We start from the raw sequence: 17949 nt of genomic DNA on the forward strand, positions 1-17949 counted from the left end.
TAGCCCTAATAGTCATCATTAGAACAATATAATAGTTTCATAAAGTACTATGTGTAGGCAGTAACCCATAGCAACCAATGGCTACCTTTGTTCAGCCAGCTTCAAATTGAGCAAAGAAAAAAAATGACTTCAAATTTGCAAATTTGCCAGGTGCTAGTAAATGAGCACCACTGGTTTCAGGATTGCTTTCATACCAACCCCTCATTTCATCTCACACTTACTCATAACATTGGACATTTCTGTGAAAAAAGCATGGAGACAACCCACTTGGTGGCTGTTACTGAAGGCACCGGTAGGACTTAGCTTATGCACATTATATAGCGTTCTCAGAACACTTCAATGCTGTACAATACAGGTCACATGACGGGCTGCCTATCCCTGACGTCATCTCGGTGCGACGGACATGTTTACGCGGCGCTGAGCTCGGAGGTAACTGCGGCGGACGGCGCAAAGGAGGAGGTGCGGAGTGTGGGACAAGGGGAGGTGGGGGAAATAACCGGATTGTGTGCTCGAACAATTGTAAGTCGCAAGGCCGAGAAAACAGGAGGCGCTGTGCGGGGCCAACTCGCTGCCTTGGCTGACAGTATTAGCGAGGAGGAGGCCATTTGTACGGACACGGCAGGGGAGGAGAGAGCAGTTGTTCATTATATCTAGTAGTCCAGTCTGCAGCTCTACAACTCCCAGCATTCTCTCTTATAGGGTGTGAGGAGTTGTAGGCCAGCAGCAGGTGGAAAGCCATTGAGTGAACATCCCTGTTGAATGTATATGAGGGCTGCTGGTTATGAAAGTTCTAATATAGGTGAGCCGGGGTGCCCATCAGCCATACAACATGCTGCAAACACAAAAGTGCCATTAGCAACATAAGGAGACAGGGGCAGTGAATCTGTTTAACACACACACACCTTTGTGTTTTTTCTTTGGGGATCACATGCAGTGGTGCTGTAGTTCCATTCTGCATGGGGGTGAGCAGCTGAACATAGCGAGAGTGGGTGATTCTATGGAAACCATGCCGGATGATGTAAAAAAACAGCCAGCCACTTGTGTACATTACACGTCACCCATTGTCCAAATTGTCTGATATCCTTAAACTCAGGGGCCGCTGATGCCCCTCAAACCTTTATAAAGACTGCCATTAGTGCTAGGAATTGTCTGTTACCAGCGGGACATGATCTGTATAAACACAAAAGATGGAATGCTAGAATGTTCCGTGTATATTTAGGAAGGGGGTACTTAGAGTTACAGGTGGATGTTATAGAACAGCGCTCCCCAACCTTTCTTACTCGTGAGCCACAGTCAATTGTAAAAAGACTTGGAGAGCAACACAAGCACCATAAAAGTTCATGGAGGAGCCAAATAAGGGCTAAGATTGGCTATTAGGCAGCCTCTATGCACCCTATCAGCTTACAGGGGCTTTATTTGGTAGGAAATCTTGTTTTTATTCAACCAAAACTTGCCCCCAAGTCAGGAATTCAAAAATAACTCCCTGGTTTGGTGGCACTGAGAGCAACATCCAAGGGGTTGGGGAGCAACATGTTGCCCCTGAGCCACTGGTTGGGGATCACTGTTATAGAATGTAAGCACTTTTGGGCAGGGCCATCTTCATCTCTTGTATCGGTTATTGGTTTGTATGTAATTCTGTGTGTCCAATGTGTAAACCAATTTATTGTACAGCGCTGCAGATTATGTTGGCGCTTTATAAATACATGTTAATAATAATCATCACAGGCTACACCCGTGGTATATTTAATTTTGTTTATCTTGTGTCAGAATTCTAGTTTTATTTACTTATTGAGAAGCATGAGAGCTGATTTGCTAACAGGTTTTAAAAGGCTGATTCCCAGTTTATCTTTAAAATGGAAACACAAGTATATTTGCTCTCAGGCTGGTTGCTGTTTGGTTAAAATGTCTTGTGATTTGCTTAGTAGACATTTTATGAATTAAGATATTTATTCAGTGTACAGCTGTCTTTAATGAGGATCATAGAAGTTTTAGGCCTACATCACCTCAGTGTTTTAATTATATCTACTTGCAGCAGCGATCAAAACATTAAGGGTCACTGTGTGTCCTTAATGAATGAATGGCCTGTAAGCCATTTATATTAGGACTGAAATATTCATTTTTAATGAACCCACTGACTATTCTGAAACTCCCATTTTCTTATTCTGCTGCCCTCTTATTCCCACACTCACATGATACTCACACTGTGGGTATCCTGATCTGACTCTGAGTGAAGGTGTACTGCCTATTTGTTTGTTATGCCCAAATCATATCCTGTTTTTACTTTATAGGTTCACATGAAAATTAGATGCAAAACATAATGATAGGAATTGGTGTGTGGCTGCATGAAAACATTGACAGGACTAATGTTTTTGGGCAATTCTTACTGAATTATGGGAGGAGTCCTGCATCCTTTCCCTCTGCCTTGTGTTGCTGAAACTTTTCCTGGGACAAGAAAGAGTCTCCATGTGTGGCATTACCCATAGATTTCCTGCTTTATTATATGTACATCCTTATTAGCTAATGTCGTCTTGTTTTCTCAGCGTAACCATGAACTGGAACAAAGGAGGACCCGGCAACAAACGTGGATTTGGATTTGGTGGATTTGCCATCTCCACTGGGAAAAAGGAGGAGCCGAAGTTGCCCCAAGCCTCACACAGTGCCTTTCAGTCTTCGGCAGCAAAGTTTGGGTCATCCACTAGTAACCAACTCCCCTCATTCTACAAAATTGGCTCCAAGCGGGCCAACTTCGATGAAGAGAATGCGTAAGTGATGGAGGGGAAATGCATGATGCAGCACAAAAATAGGTAGTTCCTTATGATATCAGGTCTGTCCATCTAAAGGCCCAGAGGCTTAATGTGACCCTCCAGGAGATTTATGTGGCCCCCAAATTGCTAAAGGCTTTACTGACCTCTTTGTATGACATTATAATTTCATTATAAATTTGCCCCTGACCATATAAGTATTGTAAATAACTGGCCCACAATCGTATAGCACTGGAATAAAGCTTTCTTATTACTCTTCGTGTAGTGGGGACATATTCCCCATTCCCCATTCCCCAATGCTTTTAAGAGATTGTTATTCAATCCCATCAGTCTTTACCCCAGTGGACCTTACTGTCTAAGGTCCCTGTCACATTCCACACACATTATGGTTGGTTCTAAATTAAAATACCAACTCATCCAATGAAGCTCTACCTTCAGTTGGATTTTCTTTAATTCAGATTACTTCTTTATTCAGGTATTTTGATGATGAAGAGGAAGACTCTAGCAATGTAGACCTGCCCTACATTCCAGCTGAAAATTCCCCAACCAGACAGCAGCTCCATTCTAAGGCGGATTCCGACAGTGAAGAGGATCCTCTGGAGGCTTTCATGGCAGAAGTTGAGGTTAGTCTTCTTATCTTAACACACACTTCTTATGACCAAGCCTATTAGCCCAGTGTATTGGTCCAAAAAATTCCCTCTTCTATTGATAACTGATAAGGGTTCATTCAGGAATCAATAGGATTTTCTAACCTGCTCTGTTGACCAAAGAACATACTCAGCTTTGTAAACAGTCCAAGGCCAACAACTTTTTGAGGGCCCACTATATGATCTAAAAATTGGCATGAGTGCTGGTTGATATTATCTGCTTCGTTAGGCCTGCCTCTTGGATAACCATATTTGAGATAAGATAAATATCTAGTATTTTATCATATTGACATATTTTTTTTATGAGAATTTCCCCTTTTCTACAATCAGCAGACTAATATTCTAATATTTTTTGTTTGTAATAATGCTTACTGCCAGTTCCCAAGTACTGAAATACAATTCAGAGTAATTTATGTCTCTGCATGTAACTCGGTTCATGGGTACTCTTTCCTCTCTGCAAGGACAAAGTGGCATGTCCTTGATAGCGACATTCTGTCTGTTACAAGGGAATTTGTATAATTATCACTAGTTATGTGGGTAGTGTGTTATGAAGCAAGGAACTGAAGCATATATTTTTTTTATCCTATATAGGATCAAGCTGCTAAAGATATGAGAAAACTGGAGGAGAGAGACAAAGAGAAAAAGAATGCCAGGTAGGTGTGCACATGTATTAAACTCTGTGTATCATGATTAGTGTAGGAGCAGCTGGTGCACCCTAACTTTAAAGGGCAGTAGCACATACCATGTTGTGGCTTAGCATATCCGTAAGCAACCTTAAAGGTTGTGTACGTAAGTGTTTTCAGTGAGCCCAGTAATTAGCCTTTTACATTGAAAGTGTGTTCTGACTATTCTTTTAATTTTAACTGAAAAGTTAGTTTTATTATTTGGCTTTGTATTTACTACCTTGGCGTATTAGAAACTCTTTCCCCATATTTTGTCCTACCTGTGTCTTAAAGGAGAAGGAAAGTCTAAGTCACTTGGGGGTGCCAAAATGTTAGATTTAAGTCACTTGGGGGTGCCTGACATTTTGGCACCCCCAAGTGACTTAGACTTTCCTTGTCCTTTAAGCAAAATAAGTTCTTTATACAGGAGGGATTAACTAATTAAGCCTTACAGTTGTGGTTCTTTAATGTCCAGGAGGCACAAACATGTTTAAAATAAACCTGTTTATAATTTCCTCTGTTTAATACAATAGACAACAATAAGTATAGATCAGGGGTGGGCAAACTTTTTGGCTCACGGGCCACATTTACTCACCCCCGGGCCGGGCCGGACCAGGCCAGCGTTACGCCCCCTTCGTCTCTTTAATTCCGGCCCGCCAATGACACCAAGTCTCGCGTGATGAGACTTGGCATCGTCGGCAGGTCGGATTAAAAAGGCCAAGGGGCCGGGTGTGGCCCGCGGGCCGTAGTTTGCCCACCCCTGGTATAGATTCTGTTAAAATTAAAATAGCCAGAACATATTTTCCAATATAACTCTATTTATCGGGCACATGTGCACAACAAATTTTGATGCATTTATGCTGCAAGATCACTGTTTAGCAAGGCTATAACCCCCAGCAATCAGGGAAATATTTCCTGGGCCTGGCACTGATCAAACCTCCTATGATAAATTCTGTGCTTGGCAGTTAGGGCACACAGCAATACTTAATACAGACAGGCTGTCTGTCTGTTACAGCTGAGTATTTGGACCACTTGCAGGGAAGTTTGTTTCTCTTCTTGTTTTTTCCAGGGGTATCCGAGACGACATTGAGGAAGAAGATGATCAGGTAAATTTGTAGATATTTATTTTTGTGTCTGGGTATTTGGGGAGGTTAGTGCAGTGTCTAGTAGGAAGAATAAGGGCTGACCAAAGAACAATAAGGGTATATGCATGATATACCCAAGAGCAGACTTTGATACCTGCTGTATAATGGAGAGGTATAATTTGTTTATATTTTTAGATGTGAAGGAAGGTTGCGCATATCCTTGCAGTATGTAAAAACATAGCTAGGTAATATTTCAAGAACCTGCCTGAAGCACTTTCGCAGGAATAGTTTAACCTTACGTACTCCAGGATGCAGATTAAAAAAAACAATATGGGCTACATCTGCAGCACATTAGGAATTCAGTTGCTGACACCACTGTAGCATGGGTCTAGATCTTAAGGCTAGGGTTGTCACGCAGATGACAACACACTATTTAAAGAGATGTGATTATGGTATTCATTTAAATGCTGTCTATCACTTGCCTGATCTCTGTGTGATTTTTGTTGACACTAAAATGAAGATTGTTGTGATGTATGAGGTTTAAATGAGTGTAAAGGGAAGCAACCATTGATGTGATCAAATGGTTTGATTTGGGAGTATGCAATACTTTCCTTCCTTTAGTGCTTTTTTCCTTTGCTCCTGCAGGAAGCTTACTTCCGATACATGGCAGAAAATCCAACTGCCGGCCTTGTTCCAGAAGAGGAGGAAGACAATCTGGAATATGACAGTGATGGTAATCCCATTGCCCCAACTACAAAGCGCATTATCGACCCTCTGCCTCCTATTGATCATACGGAGGTGAGTGTGTCCTTCCCTGTTGCAGGATCTCACCGGTGCACTGTTAAAAAATGATATAAAATACATCATTTGTGATGTTCTTCTATTTAATTTCATATACAGATTGAGTATACACCTTTTGAGAAGAACTTCTATGAAGAACATGAAGAAATCACCTCTCAGACCCCACAGCAGATTACAGAGCTCAGACACAAGCTAAACCTGCGGGTAAAAAAGGCAGCATGATGTTATTATTGAGTAACATCATTCTGCATAATCTTACAGAAATGTCTCCTCTAACACAAAGGTCTCTGGGGCAGCTCCACCGCGCCTTTGCAGCAGTTTTGCTCACTTTGGATTTGATGAACAGCTAATGCACCAGATCCGGAAGTCAGAGTACACTCAGCCTACACCCATCCAATGTCAGGTACATGCAGCGCGACTGATTGCAAGCGAGCTTAATTTTGTCTTAATTGTCTTTGACCTGTGCCATCTTAAACCATTCATATTTAGGGAGTTCCAGTGGCCCTCAGTGGACGAGACATGATTGGCATTGCCAAGACTGGTAGTGGTAAGACTGCTGCATTTATTTGGCCTATCCTAGTGCACATCATGGACCAGAAGGAACTGCAGCCAGGGGATGGACCCATTGCTGTGATTGTGTGCCCCACCCGTGAGCTGTGTCAGCAGGTACTTACACACAGTATTGAAAGTAACCAATAAACAAGTGGTTTCCTTTTCTCTTTCTGCCACAGAAATGTTCCGAATGCAGTGATAGGACCAAAGATGTATGTAATAGCAATAGTAGTTTGTATTTTGTTAGCTTTGATAATATTTAGTAGGTTTTTATACATTTATATTATTATTTCAAGTCTGGCCATGCCCCTAGGCAGCTAGGCCTTTCCCCTTAAAAGCTTCTTATTAGGGTGTTCTACCACAATAACAAACAAGTAAGCAAGGATAAAATTGCAAGTTGAGTAACCTTTATAGAATTTATGGGATAAAACAAGAATTAAATGATTGTGTTATTGTTATTACAAGATAAATTCAATAAAAAAATATATTTAAATGAAGATATAGTACATCTTTAAATAATATCTGTGCTGGATATTTTATGGGCATTGTTCATTTTGCTTGGATGTTATTTTACAGACACACAATGGCACCTCACCTCCTAAATGTAAGCTCTAATGGGCAGGGCACTCTTTACCTCGTGTATCAGTCTGTGTTTTTGCATAAACCCTTCCATTATACATAGGTACAAGGTTGGCGCTCTGCAAATACGTGTTAACAATGTCTCCTTCTCAGATCCACAGTGAATGCAAGCGGTTTGGGAAGGCTTATAATCTGCGATCTGTAGCAGTGTATGGAGGCGGCAGCATGTGGGAGCAAGCAAAAGCCCTACAGGAAGGGGCGGAAATTGTTGTGTGCACTCCGGTGAGCATAGACTCGCTTGTATTAAGAATCGCTTTAGGATCTGTATAGAATCTTCTAATGAAAATGTGTTGTTCCCCTTTATGCATAATCCTCATGCTTAGAGCTGTATGAGGAACCCTCTGACATTGAGTGTGTGATGTCTAACACATATAGTGAATGGTGATTTTATATTATATTTATATATATATATATATATATATATATATATATATATATATATATATATATATATTAGGACACCGATGAGGACTGCACCCAGGCATTCGTTGTTTATCAGTTTCGTGAGTGCTGTTCATTCTGAACTATATATATATATATATATATAAGTCCCATAAGGTAGGCACTCACGATAAAGAAGAGGTCGCATGCCTGGGTGCAGTCTTCAATCAAGTGCATAGATATTTGGACAAACGGGCCCCTCCACACAGGACTTATGTAGACAAAATGGTTTATTAAAGTCTATAACAGAGAATAGTGAATGTTCTAAGACATCGTATTTCCACTGCAGGGTCGACTTATTGACCATGTTAAGAAGAAAGCTACCAATCTTCAGCGTGTGACTTACCTGGTGTTTGATGAAGCTGATCGTATGTTTGACATGGGTTTTGGTAAGTCATTGGACTAACAAGTGGCCCATGGTGAGCAGCATTAGCAAGAGGAGTTCAGTATACAATTATTTACTCTTAGGATAAAGGAGCAAAAAGAAATAAGAGCCCCTATCAGGCACTCAGGCCTTTGCCACCTCAGTATTTAATCCAGTTTGTTAAACTACTTTGTCATATGCACATATGAGTATTTGACGATCAAGGGGACTGAAGATCGTTATTTTGGATTAAAAATTAAATTGGGAATGGCTTTAGTGCCTGATAGGGGCTCTAGCTGTGATTTTTTTTTTTTTATAGTGTTTTAGCCCTGGCACCATAGTATTAACAGCCACAAATACATTTTAGCTGGTCACCGACTGCTAAACTTTGGCAAAGCTTCTATTTCTATACCATTCATCTCATTACCTGTGTAGGGCATAGTCCTATATTCTGTTTGAAATTTGTCTTTTAAATTTAAAAATGCAAATCATATGTGTTATAGCAACTTACATTAGCATTGTATAGTGTGAGGAGCTATTTCCACTTCCTTGCTCCTCTCACTGAAGGAGAACTACATTGTAAACCCCAGGCCCCCTCAACTGGCCTCCCTCTCTGACACCTCTCAATACAGTTTATTCCATCCAATAAGTCTGTACTGTGTAAATCTGTCACACATCTGTTTTGCGTCCTCTTCATTCATTCCAGTTACAGGGAGCCTGCATGAGCATGTGCAGTTGAGGTTGCTCCCGGACCTAGCTTTAACTGCACTTGCTTCATGAGGCTCCAAAAAGAGGATTGATATGTGTAGAAGATGCTGCTTGTGAACTCAGCTGCACATCTCTGTATGTATGTGGCAGATTTAAAAGCAGGAACACGTCTTAAAGGAGAGGTAACAGGAAGGGAGGCCAGTTGAGGGGGGCTGGGGATAAGTCCTCCTTCAAATTGAAATTTTGTCCAAGTTCTAAATATGGTGTCTTTTTATTTATTTATTTGCAGAATACCAGGTTCGGTCAATTGCAAATCATGTGCGACCAGATAGACAAAGTAAGTTGTATCAGAGTTTTTTGTTTACAGATGCAAATGAATACAAGTAACTAAAAGATATGGGCAGTCTGTTCAGAATTGTGTGTGGGCAGCTCAGGGTAATGGTGCTCTCTCTCTTTCCCAACCTACCAGCTCTATTATTCAGCGCTACTTTTCGAAAGAAGATTGAAAAGTTGGCCAGAGACATTCTAGTTGATCCTATCCGTGTTGTTCAGGGCGATATTGGAGAGGTGAGATCGATGAAAACATTCTCTTATCCATGTGGCTTCCATGTCATTTCATCTATTGCATCATTTCCTTGTTCCCAAATTCCCAGTGTATTTAGCTTGTTCATATATCAAGGCTTATGTTTTGTGGCCTGCTTATTTTGTCTGTTTGATACTATCCACACCCCTACAGATTGTACACATTTGTCTGTATTCACCATATTGCCTCTTAATTGGAGACCATTTGTGTCCACATACTTCTTAGGCAAATGAAGACATCACTCAGGTTGTAGAGATTTTGCCCTCTGGCCCAGAGAAGTGGACCTGGCTAACACGCAGATTGGTGGAGTTCACATCAACGGGAAGTGTCCTGATCTTTGTTACCAAAAAGGCCAATGCAGAGGAGTTGGCGAACAATTTACGGCAGGATGACCATCCCCTGGGTCTGCTCCATGGTGATATGGACCAGAGTGAGAGAAACAAGGTCATCTCTGATTTCAAGAAGAAATCAATCCCTGTCCTGGTTGCTACAGATGTGGCAGGTAGGAAAGTCAGGAATCGGGAAGAGAAAACTCTTTGACCTTAAGCTTAGTATGGTCATCTAGCAGCAGAAACATGGGAGCTGGAGATTACTTTTGAATCTGTTTGAGTTTTAATGTGTTTGTTATATTTTGTACTACTGATGGCAAAGTGCACTGGCAGCATGTTATTTATCAAGCTGACATGAGGCTTGATTCCTATGTCTCCAGACCTATTGGACCCATATGAAGTTTGTTGTATTGTGCTTGAGCGCATAATTGTATAAGTCCATAGGTATGATTTTATCGAAAGGCTGCTAAAAGCTGTGGAATGACAAATGCAAAAAAATTTTAACAAACTTAAGTGGACAAAATATTACAGGCCTGTTGCTGCAACAGTAGTTGCAAGCAAATAAATATGGTGGCCAATGTTCTTCCTTACTTAACCAAAGTGCAGATCCTGCTGGCTGTCCTTGTTTCTACATCCCTTAATTCTTGGTCAGAGTAACACCTGGCATTTCTTCTGCAGCTCGGGGCTTGGACATTCCATCAATCAAAACTGTTATAAACTATGATGTGGCACGAGATATCGACACACATACTCACCGCATTGGTCGTACAGGCAGAGCAGGTGAAAAGGGAGTAGCCCATACTCTGTTAACTCCCAAAGACAGCAACTTTGCCGGGGACTTGGTGAGAAACCTGGAGGGTGCCAATCAGTACGTGTCAAAGGAGCTGCTGGATCTGGCTATGCAGGTAAAACAAAACAAATCCAGCAGAGCTGCTTTAAACTGTGCAATAGTGTAATACTCCCTCAAAATATCTGATCCCCAGTGCTGACAGAATGACAAATCTGTGTTCATTTTGTTTGATTTGCAAGTTTTAGCTTTGACTTTCTTACGTTTCTCTTTACTGTTTCAAGAATTCCTGGTTTCGCAAGTCTCGATTTAAGGCTGGAAAGGGCAAGAAGTTAAACATCGGGGGAGGAGGCCTTGGATACCGTGAGAGACCTGGACTGGGAGCCGAAACCTCGGTGAGCATTTACATTGGTTTCAGGGGCAGCAAAGCCCCTATATACTTGAAAATTGCAGAGAGAGATATTTGAGAATTCTTAAACTTCTGCCTGCAGTTGTCTTTCTGCTGGCGTGTCAGGGGATAGGATGGTTCTGCCTGTATGCCATGATCAAATGTGTCTGTCAGAGCTGATCAAAACCCACTTGGTCAACTAAACACAGGACTCCTGCCAGTCAGAGCACCAAGGAAATCATGTCACCAATTCTCTACACAACCTAGGTTTTTTTTAGTTTATTTTTTTGATGCCAGAAATCCAGTGCTGCCATTTGTTTAGAGATCTCTGCATTACTTTATTTATTTTAAATCTTCTACTACATTTTTTTTCATGTTTTAAGTTGTGTTTTCCTTTATCCCCCCCCAGGACCGTGGCGTTGGTGGAAATGTGATGAGCAATTATGAAGCATTTAAACCAACAGGAGGTGCCATGGGAGACAGGTTATCTGCCATGAAGGCTGCATTTCAGGTGAGCATTTTCCCACATTAAACTATAAATGTCATGGTTTTACAGAGCAAGAATAAAAAATTAACCTATTTCTCCTCATTTCACAGTCTCAGTACAAGAATCATTTTGTTGCTGCCAGTGCAAGCACCCAGAAAACTGGTACCTCTTCAATTAACTCTGGCGCTTGGACCAGTGCTGGGAGTTTAAGTTCTGTTCCCAGTGCACACCCTCCTAGTGTGAAGCTCCCTGCAGAAGCTGCCCCACCACCAGTTCACACAACCATGCTAGGCTTTACCAGCAGCGGAACTCTTAGCAGCATTCCCACTGGGTATCCAAACATTAGCAATGCCAGCTACCCAGCAGCTACATTGTTTGGTGCTCGAGATGGTGCAAGTGCAGGTAGTGAAAGTGGCAGTAAAGAGCGACACAGTGACAGCAGAGGGCGCCATGGGGACAGCCATCGTCATGGTGATCGGGAGGGTCACCGGCATGGTGATGGACATCGACATTCAAGCAGTAGTCGTCATGGAGAGAGAAATGGAGGAGAGGGAAGGAGGGAAAGCTCCCGAGATGGGCGGAGGGAAGGAGAAAGCCGTAGAGATAGCTCACGAGATGGGGGAGAGGGTAGGCGCGAGAGCTCTAGAGATGGAGAGGGGCGCAGAGAAAGTTCTCGAGATGGAGATGGAAGGAGAGAGAGCTCAGGAGAAGGGAGAAGGGAGGCAACACGGGATGATGGCGACAGCAGGAAAGAGGGCACCAGGGAGGCAAAAAATGACAACTTTGCCATACCGGAACCTCCTAAGCGTAAGAAGAGTCGATGGGACAGTTAAGCTAGTCAACGGCATCGCAGGATAAATTTGCCAGAAGTTTATGTATTTGTTTCCTTTTGTTTTGCTTGCTGCCGGGGGGAGCCACGTTGTGCGAGAGCTCTGCCAGTTATCGGCTTCTGATTTTTATCTTCAAGTTTCCATCTTGGTGATCACCCTGCAGGCAAAAGGGGGTTTCCCCTCTGTATTTGCTTCTGTTACTTAGAGAGATTCATTGAGAGCATCCAACGTCTCTGTCTCTGTACATAAAATACACTAAACTGAATTGCTGTCCATTAAAACACAAGATTTGAGAATAGACCTGCATAAGTGCTTATCCCCTGCCGGTTTTTGGACACTCTTTTGATTGTGTGTTTAGATAACGTGTTTTCTGTACATAGCAAAATACCAGTTTTTATGTATTTTTTTTTTTTTCTTTCATTGTGCTCATTTCACAGACCAAGCCGGATATTAAAGAACATTTTTGTTTTTACATGGTCCCTTGTGTTTTTTGACTGTTCCTTCACAATTTCTGTTTAGACAAGCTGTTTGCCTATAGGATAAAAATGGTTGCTTTGCATCAGGCAAGGATGTCATGAAAAGCGCAACAAAAAACAACAAATTGTTATTGTCATTATTCGTGATTGCTGATTTTAATAGGACTTATTTACTTTAGTGTTTCCTTACTAATACTTGTGACTGCTGCATGAGCTGCAGGTTATTATTTCAATATTCATGGAGGCTGGTGCACTGGAGCCCAAAACTGCACTGCATACTCAAGGTGAGGCCTTACCAGGGACCTATAAAGGGGCAAAATTATGTTTTCATCCCTTGAGTCAATGCCCTTTTTTATACAAGACAGCACTTTATTTGCCACAGAATGACACTGCCTGGAATTTGATAACCTATCTACAAAAATCCCCCCCAACACTACCATTTATTGTATAACTCAAGTTTATATTATTTCTACCAAAGTTCATAATTTTGCACTTGTCAACTTTAAACCTCATTTTCCAGTTTGCTGCCCTGTCTTCCAATTTTGTAAAATCGCTCTGCAAAGTGGCAGCATCCTGCATTAGTGCTCTTGTATGTATCAGTCTGGTGATTGTCATCTACCACCCCTACATGTCTGCTTCACTTTCCATGTTGCAAATCTCCTCTGCCCTTTCAATTGTGGTTCTTTTTTTATTTATAATTTCCCACTGCCCATATTGCCCATTCTGTCCGTTTATCTCACTATCTCACTATAATTATCACAACCTTGCTGTCCCATCCACTGTTACTTCTAATGCCACACTCTCCTCTTCCCAACTCTTTCCCTGCACTTCATAACCCTGTGTCCCTCCTGCATGTCTCATCAGCAGAATGTCTTCCTAGGTTTGGTGTCAAATAATTGGGCTTAATTTCATAGAGCAATACATTTACCTAGGCCTCTGTAAGAAAGGGACATTGATTTTTTCTTACTGCTCAAACTCTCCAGGGGCCAGAACTCTGAACTGTCCGTTTTGTATCCTGTAATTTAAAATGAAAGGGTGCTGTGCAATAGAAGCAAACACAGGAATTCAAACACTCCTACTGGGATGAAACGGCAATCTCTTTAATGCTGTATCACAATTCTTTTCCTTGCTTTGCTGTGCAAATTGCAGAATCCCAAAAGGAAGTATTAATAATAGATGACTTGATTAAATGCTGTCTCTACTTTAATCTTTATTTTATTGAAGACAAATGCAAGCAGCTGGTTTGTTCAATAAGCAAAGCTTGCCTCCTACAAGCATCCGTATGGTTTGGTTTTTTTTTTAATAATATGATATTGATGCACGTAGATCATGGGCCTATCAGTCATATCATGTTCTGGTTTATGATCATTTTAAAAGTTCATATTACTTATAATAAAGTGACCTGTGTACATTATTTATGGTTGGAGAAATGAATATGTCCTATAAAATGACAAATTAGCACCCTTGTCCCTAGATGACATTGCCCAGTTGCTGTGTGGTGCTGTTAGAAGTGACTGTGCTGGAAATGTACCCAGGGAGGTGAGCTGAGGACTGGAGTGATGCCATCTGTTTGCCCCTGGCCACCATACTCAGACACACACTGTTGGTTGTATGGGTCAAGACTCCTCCATAATGGCAACTGCCTCCGGTGCTGGTCATACGAGACTTCTGCTTGAGATCGACTGCTAGATTTCTGCGGAACCAAAATTTACGGGCCTCAGCTTGCACCTGTCAGTATATGGAGGCTTCCATTATCATAAGGCCCGTTATATACAATTTCTTTCTACTGAATAGTCCATGATAAAAACATAAACACAGCTAGACGTAGGTTTTATAACTCACCTCTCCATTGCAGAAGCAGTAGATAATAGCAACAAAAAATCCCTAGATGATAACAGATTAGGGAGAAGTCAATGGCTTTTTAAACACATTACTTACACCAATGAACTGCATGTACCACTGCATGAGATATGCAAAGCATTATCAGGGAAATACCCCTAAATCAATTTCATGCATACAAATACAGTTTTATTAAACAGTCAACTGATTATTTTCATATTTCCATCACTACATATTCATTTCCAGCTGTCTCTGTTTAATGGGCTTGGGTTGGATTAAAAAGTGCCAGGGTCCAGCAGAAAACATTGCATTTAGGGACAATTTGTACAGCAATTAAATGAAGACAGTGCCAAATGGTGAAGCAATGATCCCCAACCAGTTACTCCCGAGCAACTGGTTGCTTTTCATGATCTCAAAGTAGGGGCTAACTTTAAAATTCCAGGATTGGGGGAAAGTTTTGGAGGCATAAAGACACTAGTTTACTAGAGTGTCCTGCAGGCTGGCAGTCTACATGGGGCTACCAAACATCCAATCACAGTTCTTATTTGGCAACACCCAGGAACATTTTACATAAGGGTGTGCCAGATTGGGGACCTCTCGAATAGAGATTATATAGGTTTATGGTAACTATTCCAGACTAGGGCCCACTGGTTGATCTACTTGATGGCCAGACCCTGGGGTTGAGAAAAGCTCACCAATTTGGGGAAGAAGTATGATTGGTTCCTATATGTTTCTATATGTTATATTAGATAATGGAAGTCTTTGACAGTTTTTGATACTTATAAATGACTATATGCAACGTGATTTGTTTGAGTACCTGGGAAGAATTGAAGAACATCTCATAGTGCATTTGTATTTGCCACAGCAGCCCAGTCACCTCTGTGTAAGGAATCGCCATGAACAGCACATAATGTACTCCGAAGAGAGGCATGAGAACCAACGTAGACTTTAAGAGCTTCCTATGTGTGACAGCACAGTACTAAGTTACCTAAACCAGGTCAAGATTTACAACAATTTACAAGGTTTCCTTAAACTCAAATATGCATCTTAAAGGGGAACTCAGGCTTCGGAACACAAATTTTCTAAAGAGCCCCACAAAACACAGAAACCCCTAAAATACCTATTACTGTAATCTGTTCCTTCAAAAAGTATAAATAAATAACATTTTTATTTGCTAAAATCCAGCTGCAAAACAGGTCTTTTATTTCTGCATCATTTGAAATCCTGACAAGGAAGGAGGGACTAAAGCAGTGATGTTACAAATTGTATCTACTTCTCCACAGCTTACAAAAAAGCATGTAGGAACTACATAACCCACAATGCATTGCACTGTGATGTTCCTTTCATTATTGACATCAGTTGTAGAGGGAATTGTGAGATTATTGGCCTGTGGCTACTTGTGGGCCCAAGTTTTAAAAAAAGACAAGTGTTCATGCAAGTCACCCTGTTACTCACCCATACTGCTGACATGGGTCTTGCTTTCTGTTATTGGTTTCCCACAACTTGGAGGCCAGAACTCTGACTATGTTGAGAAACAGGATGAAGTTTACCTGGGAGGAAACAAAGACAGTAATAGTTTTTTATAAACAGTATTTCTAATATATATATATATATATATATATCACATACAGGGTAATTCACAGGAGATATTTCACATATAGGGGCATATTTATTGAAGTGTGTGTTGTTTCCTCATCTAAGTCCAGCAAAGTTCACATCAATATGTCAGTTGTATAGTAGCAACAGCAAATTTACTAAAAATCATTTTTACACCATTGCACTGATTGGGGGTATGTAATAAAAGGCACTAAGTTTGCCAAGGAGCAGTAACCCATAGCAACCAATCAGCAGATAGAATAGCATGGCGGATATAATGTAAATAATGAGAGGCAAAAGTGACTGTTGTATCTTTATAATGGCAGCAGGCAATCCTGGACCTGGCGAAATTAACTTTTCATTAATGGAAATGGAAATGGAAATATTTGAGCTAATGAGCTATTTTTGAGGCTCAGGATGTGGCACCCTCGGTAAGTAATGGGGGAGCACTTTTACCATATTTACTTTAATTGTTTTGGGGTCTTTAGTCCCCCCTACATGATTGTCAGTGACCATTTAAAGGCTAAAGAAAAACCTCATAAACTAACCAGAGTTGCTGCCAAAATGGGAGTCTGATAAATCCACTTCATGTGTCCAGCACTCAGATCCCAGCACCTGCAACATGGAGGCAAATACACAATGTCTCAAGTGCTCCAATTGGTCAGACAGTCAGTGCCATGACATTAGGCATATGTTAAATCATTTGGGCTTTTGCTCTGAGATGTTAGAAACAATAAATAAAGGGGAAACATGTCCATTCTTTGAGTATAGCCAGTAATATTGAGTATTGGCCTGTGTGTGAAATGGGCCCCAACTGTTCTCCTAGGCCCCAACAGAGAAACTGACAACCTGGGCCACTCCTACAGATATAGTCAATAGGTTTTTATATAGGCCCATGGCGGAAACAAGGATGGACCCATTGCAAACATTACAAACCCTTTTTGTTCTATAAGGGCTCTGGCACACGGGGAGATTAGTCGCCCGTGACAAATCTCCCTTGTCAGGGGCAACTAATCTCTCCGAACTACCATCCCACCGGCAAACATGTAAGTCGCCGGTGGGATGGTACACGCTGTGCAGGCGATTTCAGCAAATCTGCGAAGTTGCCTTGTGAGGCATTTTCGGCGATTTGCCGGTCGCGCCGCCGCGTGTGCCATCCCACCGGCGACTTACATGTTCGCCGGTGGGATGGCAACAGACGGCTATCTGATGGCAACTCGGGGAGATTAGTCGCCCGCGAACAGGGAGATTTGTCGCGGGGCGACTAATCTCCCCGTGTGCCAGAGCCCTAAGCCTATTTGCTAGTACTCGTATAACTTTATCTTCTTTATTGGGGCAAAGAAAACCAGCAGTCCTGTCTTGCTTGATGGCAGGGATTCACGATCTGAAAAGACTAAACTACAATACTGCTGGCTGGAGATGCTAGTTACTGTTTTAGCCAGAAAAGGTAAGAAAAAAAATATACAGTAAAATACTTTTACTGTATAAAACAAATGGCTTTATATTGTTAAAAGTATATGTGAACCCAAAAAATATTATTGTAAAATTGCTCAGGGTGCTTTTTTAGCACATGGGGTTTTTAATTTGTCTTTTCATTTAACCTAGTTATTGACTATATTGTAGGAGGATGTAGAGTCTACCTACGAGATGTTGTACATACTGTGTATCTGCGAGAGACACCCGGACACTCGCCCACACTGATACAAACACAGCCGGCAAGCCTGTGGATAAAGACAGTACAGCTGATTAATAGTCACTGCATGGGCAGGCACAAGCACAGGTAAATACACCCACTGGGCACTGAAACACATTTTACTATAATGGTTTAATAATTTCTGTCACCTATATGCACCTATAAACAATGATCTAAATATTTGTCAAAACATAAAAAATATTTGCCAGTCCAACTATTCTCAGTAATATTCCTTACAATATTTGGTAGAGGGTATTATAGTACACAAGCTATGAATAAC

At 41.4% G+C, this 17949-nt stretch overlaps 2 protein-coding genes across 9 annotated transcripts in view; one reads left to right on the plus strand and one right to left on the minus strand.

Moving 5' to 3' along the window:
• The first annotated feature begins 350 nt into the window (after positions 1-350).
• On the plus strand, positions 351-12539 carry ddx42 (DEAD-box helicase 42). Of its 4 annotated transcripts, none has more exons than XM_004918599.4 (18): positions 351-459; positions 2541-2762; positions 3238-3385; positions 4001-4062; positions 5141-5177; positions 5802-5954; positions 6057-6161; positions 6241-6360; positions 6447-6623; positions 7242-7370; positions 7879-7978; positions 8951-8998; positions 9131-9228; positions 9470-9746; positions 10252-10478; positions 10645-10755; positions 11158-11259; positions 11346-12539. In XM_004918599.4, the coding sequence occupies exons 2-18, from the start codon at positions 2548-2550 to the stop codon at positions 12066-12068; spliced, it is 2832 nt and encodes a 943-aa protein (XP_004918656.1). In that variant the 5' UTR covers positions 351-459; positions 2541-2547; the 3' UTR covers positions 12069-12539. The 4 variants fall into 4 exon arrangements, with proteins under 4 accessions (XP_004918656.1, XP_004918658.1, XP_002935570.1 ...); XM_004918601.4 differs by having other exon boundaries at positions 356-429; positions 11346-12537; XM_002935524.5 differs by having other exon boundaries at positions 418-519; positions 11346-12537.
• Positions 12540-13619: 1080 nt separating this feature from the next.
• crhr1.1 (corticotropin releasing hormone receptor 1, gene 1) overlaps positions 13620-17949 on the minus strand; it is a 40175-nt gene continuing 35845 nt past the window's right edge. For 4 of the 5 annotated variants that reach the window (XM_012971696.3, XM_031894055.1, XM_012971695.3 and 1 more), the window contains 6 exons: positions 17637-17697; positions 16525-16591; positions 15836-15930; positions 15198-15339; positions 14384-14425; positions 13620-14269 (listed from right to left, as the gene is read on the minus strand). In XM_012971696.3, the coding sequence (XP_012827150.1) occupies positions 14012-14269; positions 14384-14425; positions 15198-15339; positions 15836-15930; positions 16525-16591; positions 17637-17697 (665 nt within the window). In that variant the 3' untranslated portion in view covers positions 13620-14011. 5 annotated transcript variants of the gene reach the window in all.

This window comes from Xenopus tropicalis, chromosome 10, assembly GCF_000004195.4.
Source record: "Xenopus tropicalis strain Nigerian chromosome 10, UCB_Xtro_10.0, whole genome shotgun sequence".
In the NCBI taxonomy this organism is placed as follows: domain Eukaryota; kingdom Metazoa; phylum Chordata; class Amphibia; order Anura; family Pipidae; genus Xenopus; species Xenopus tropicalis.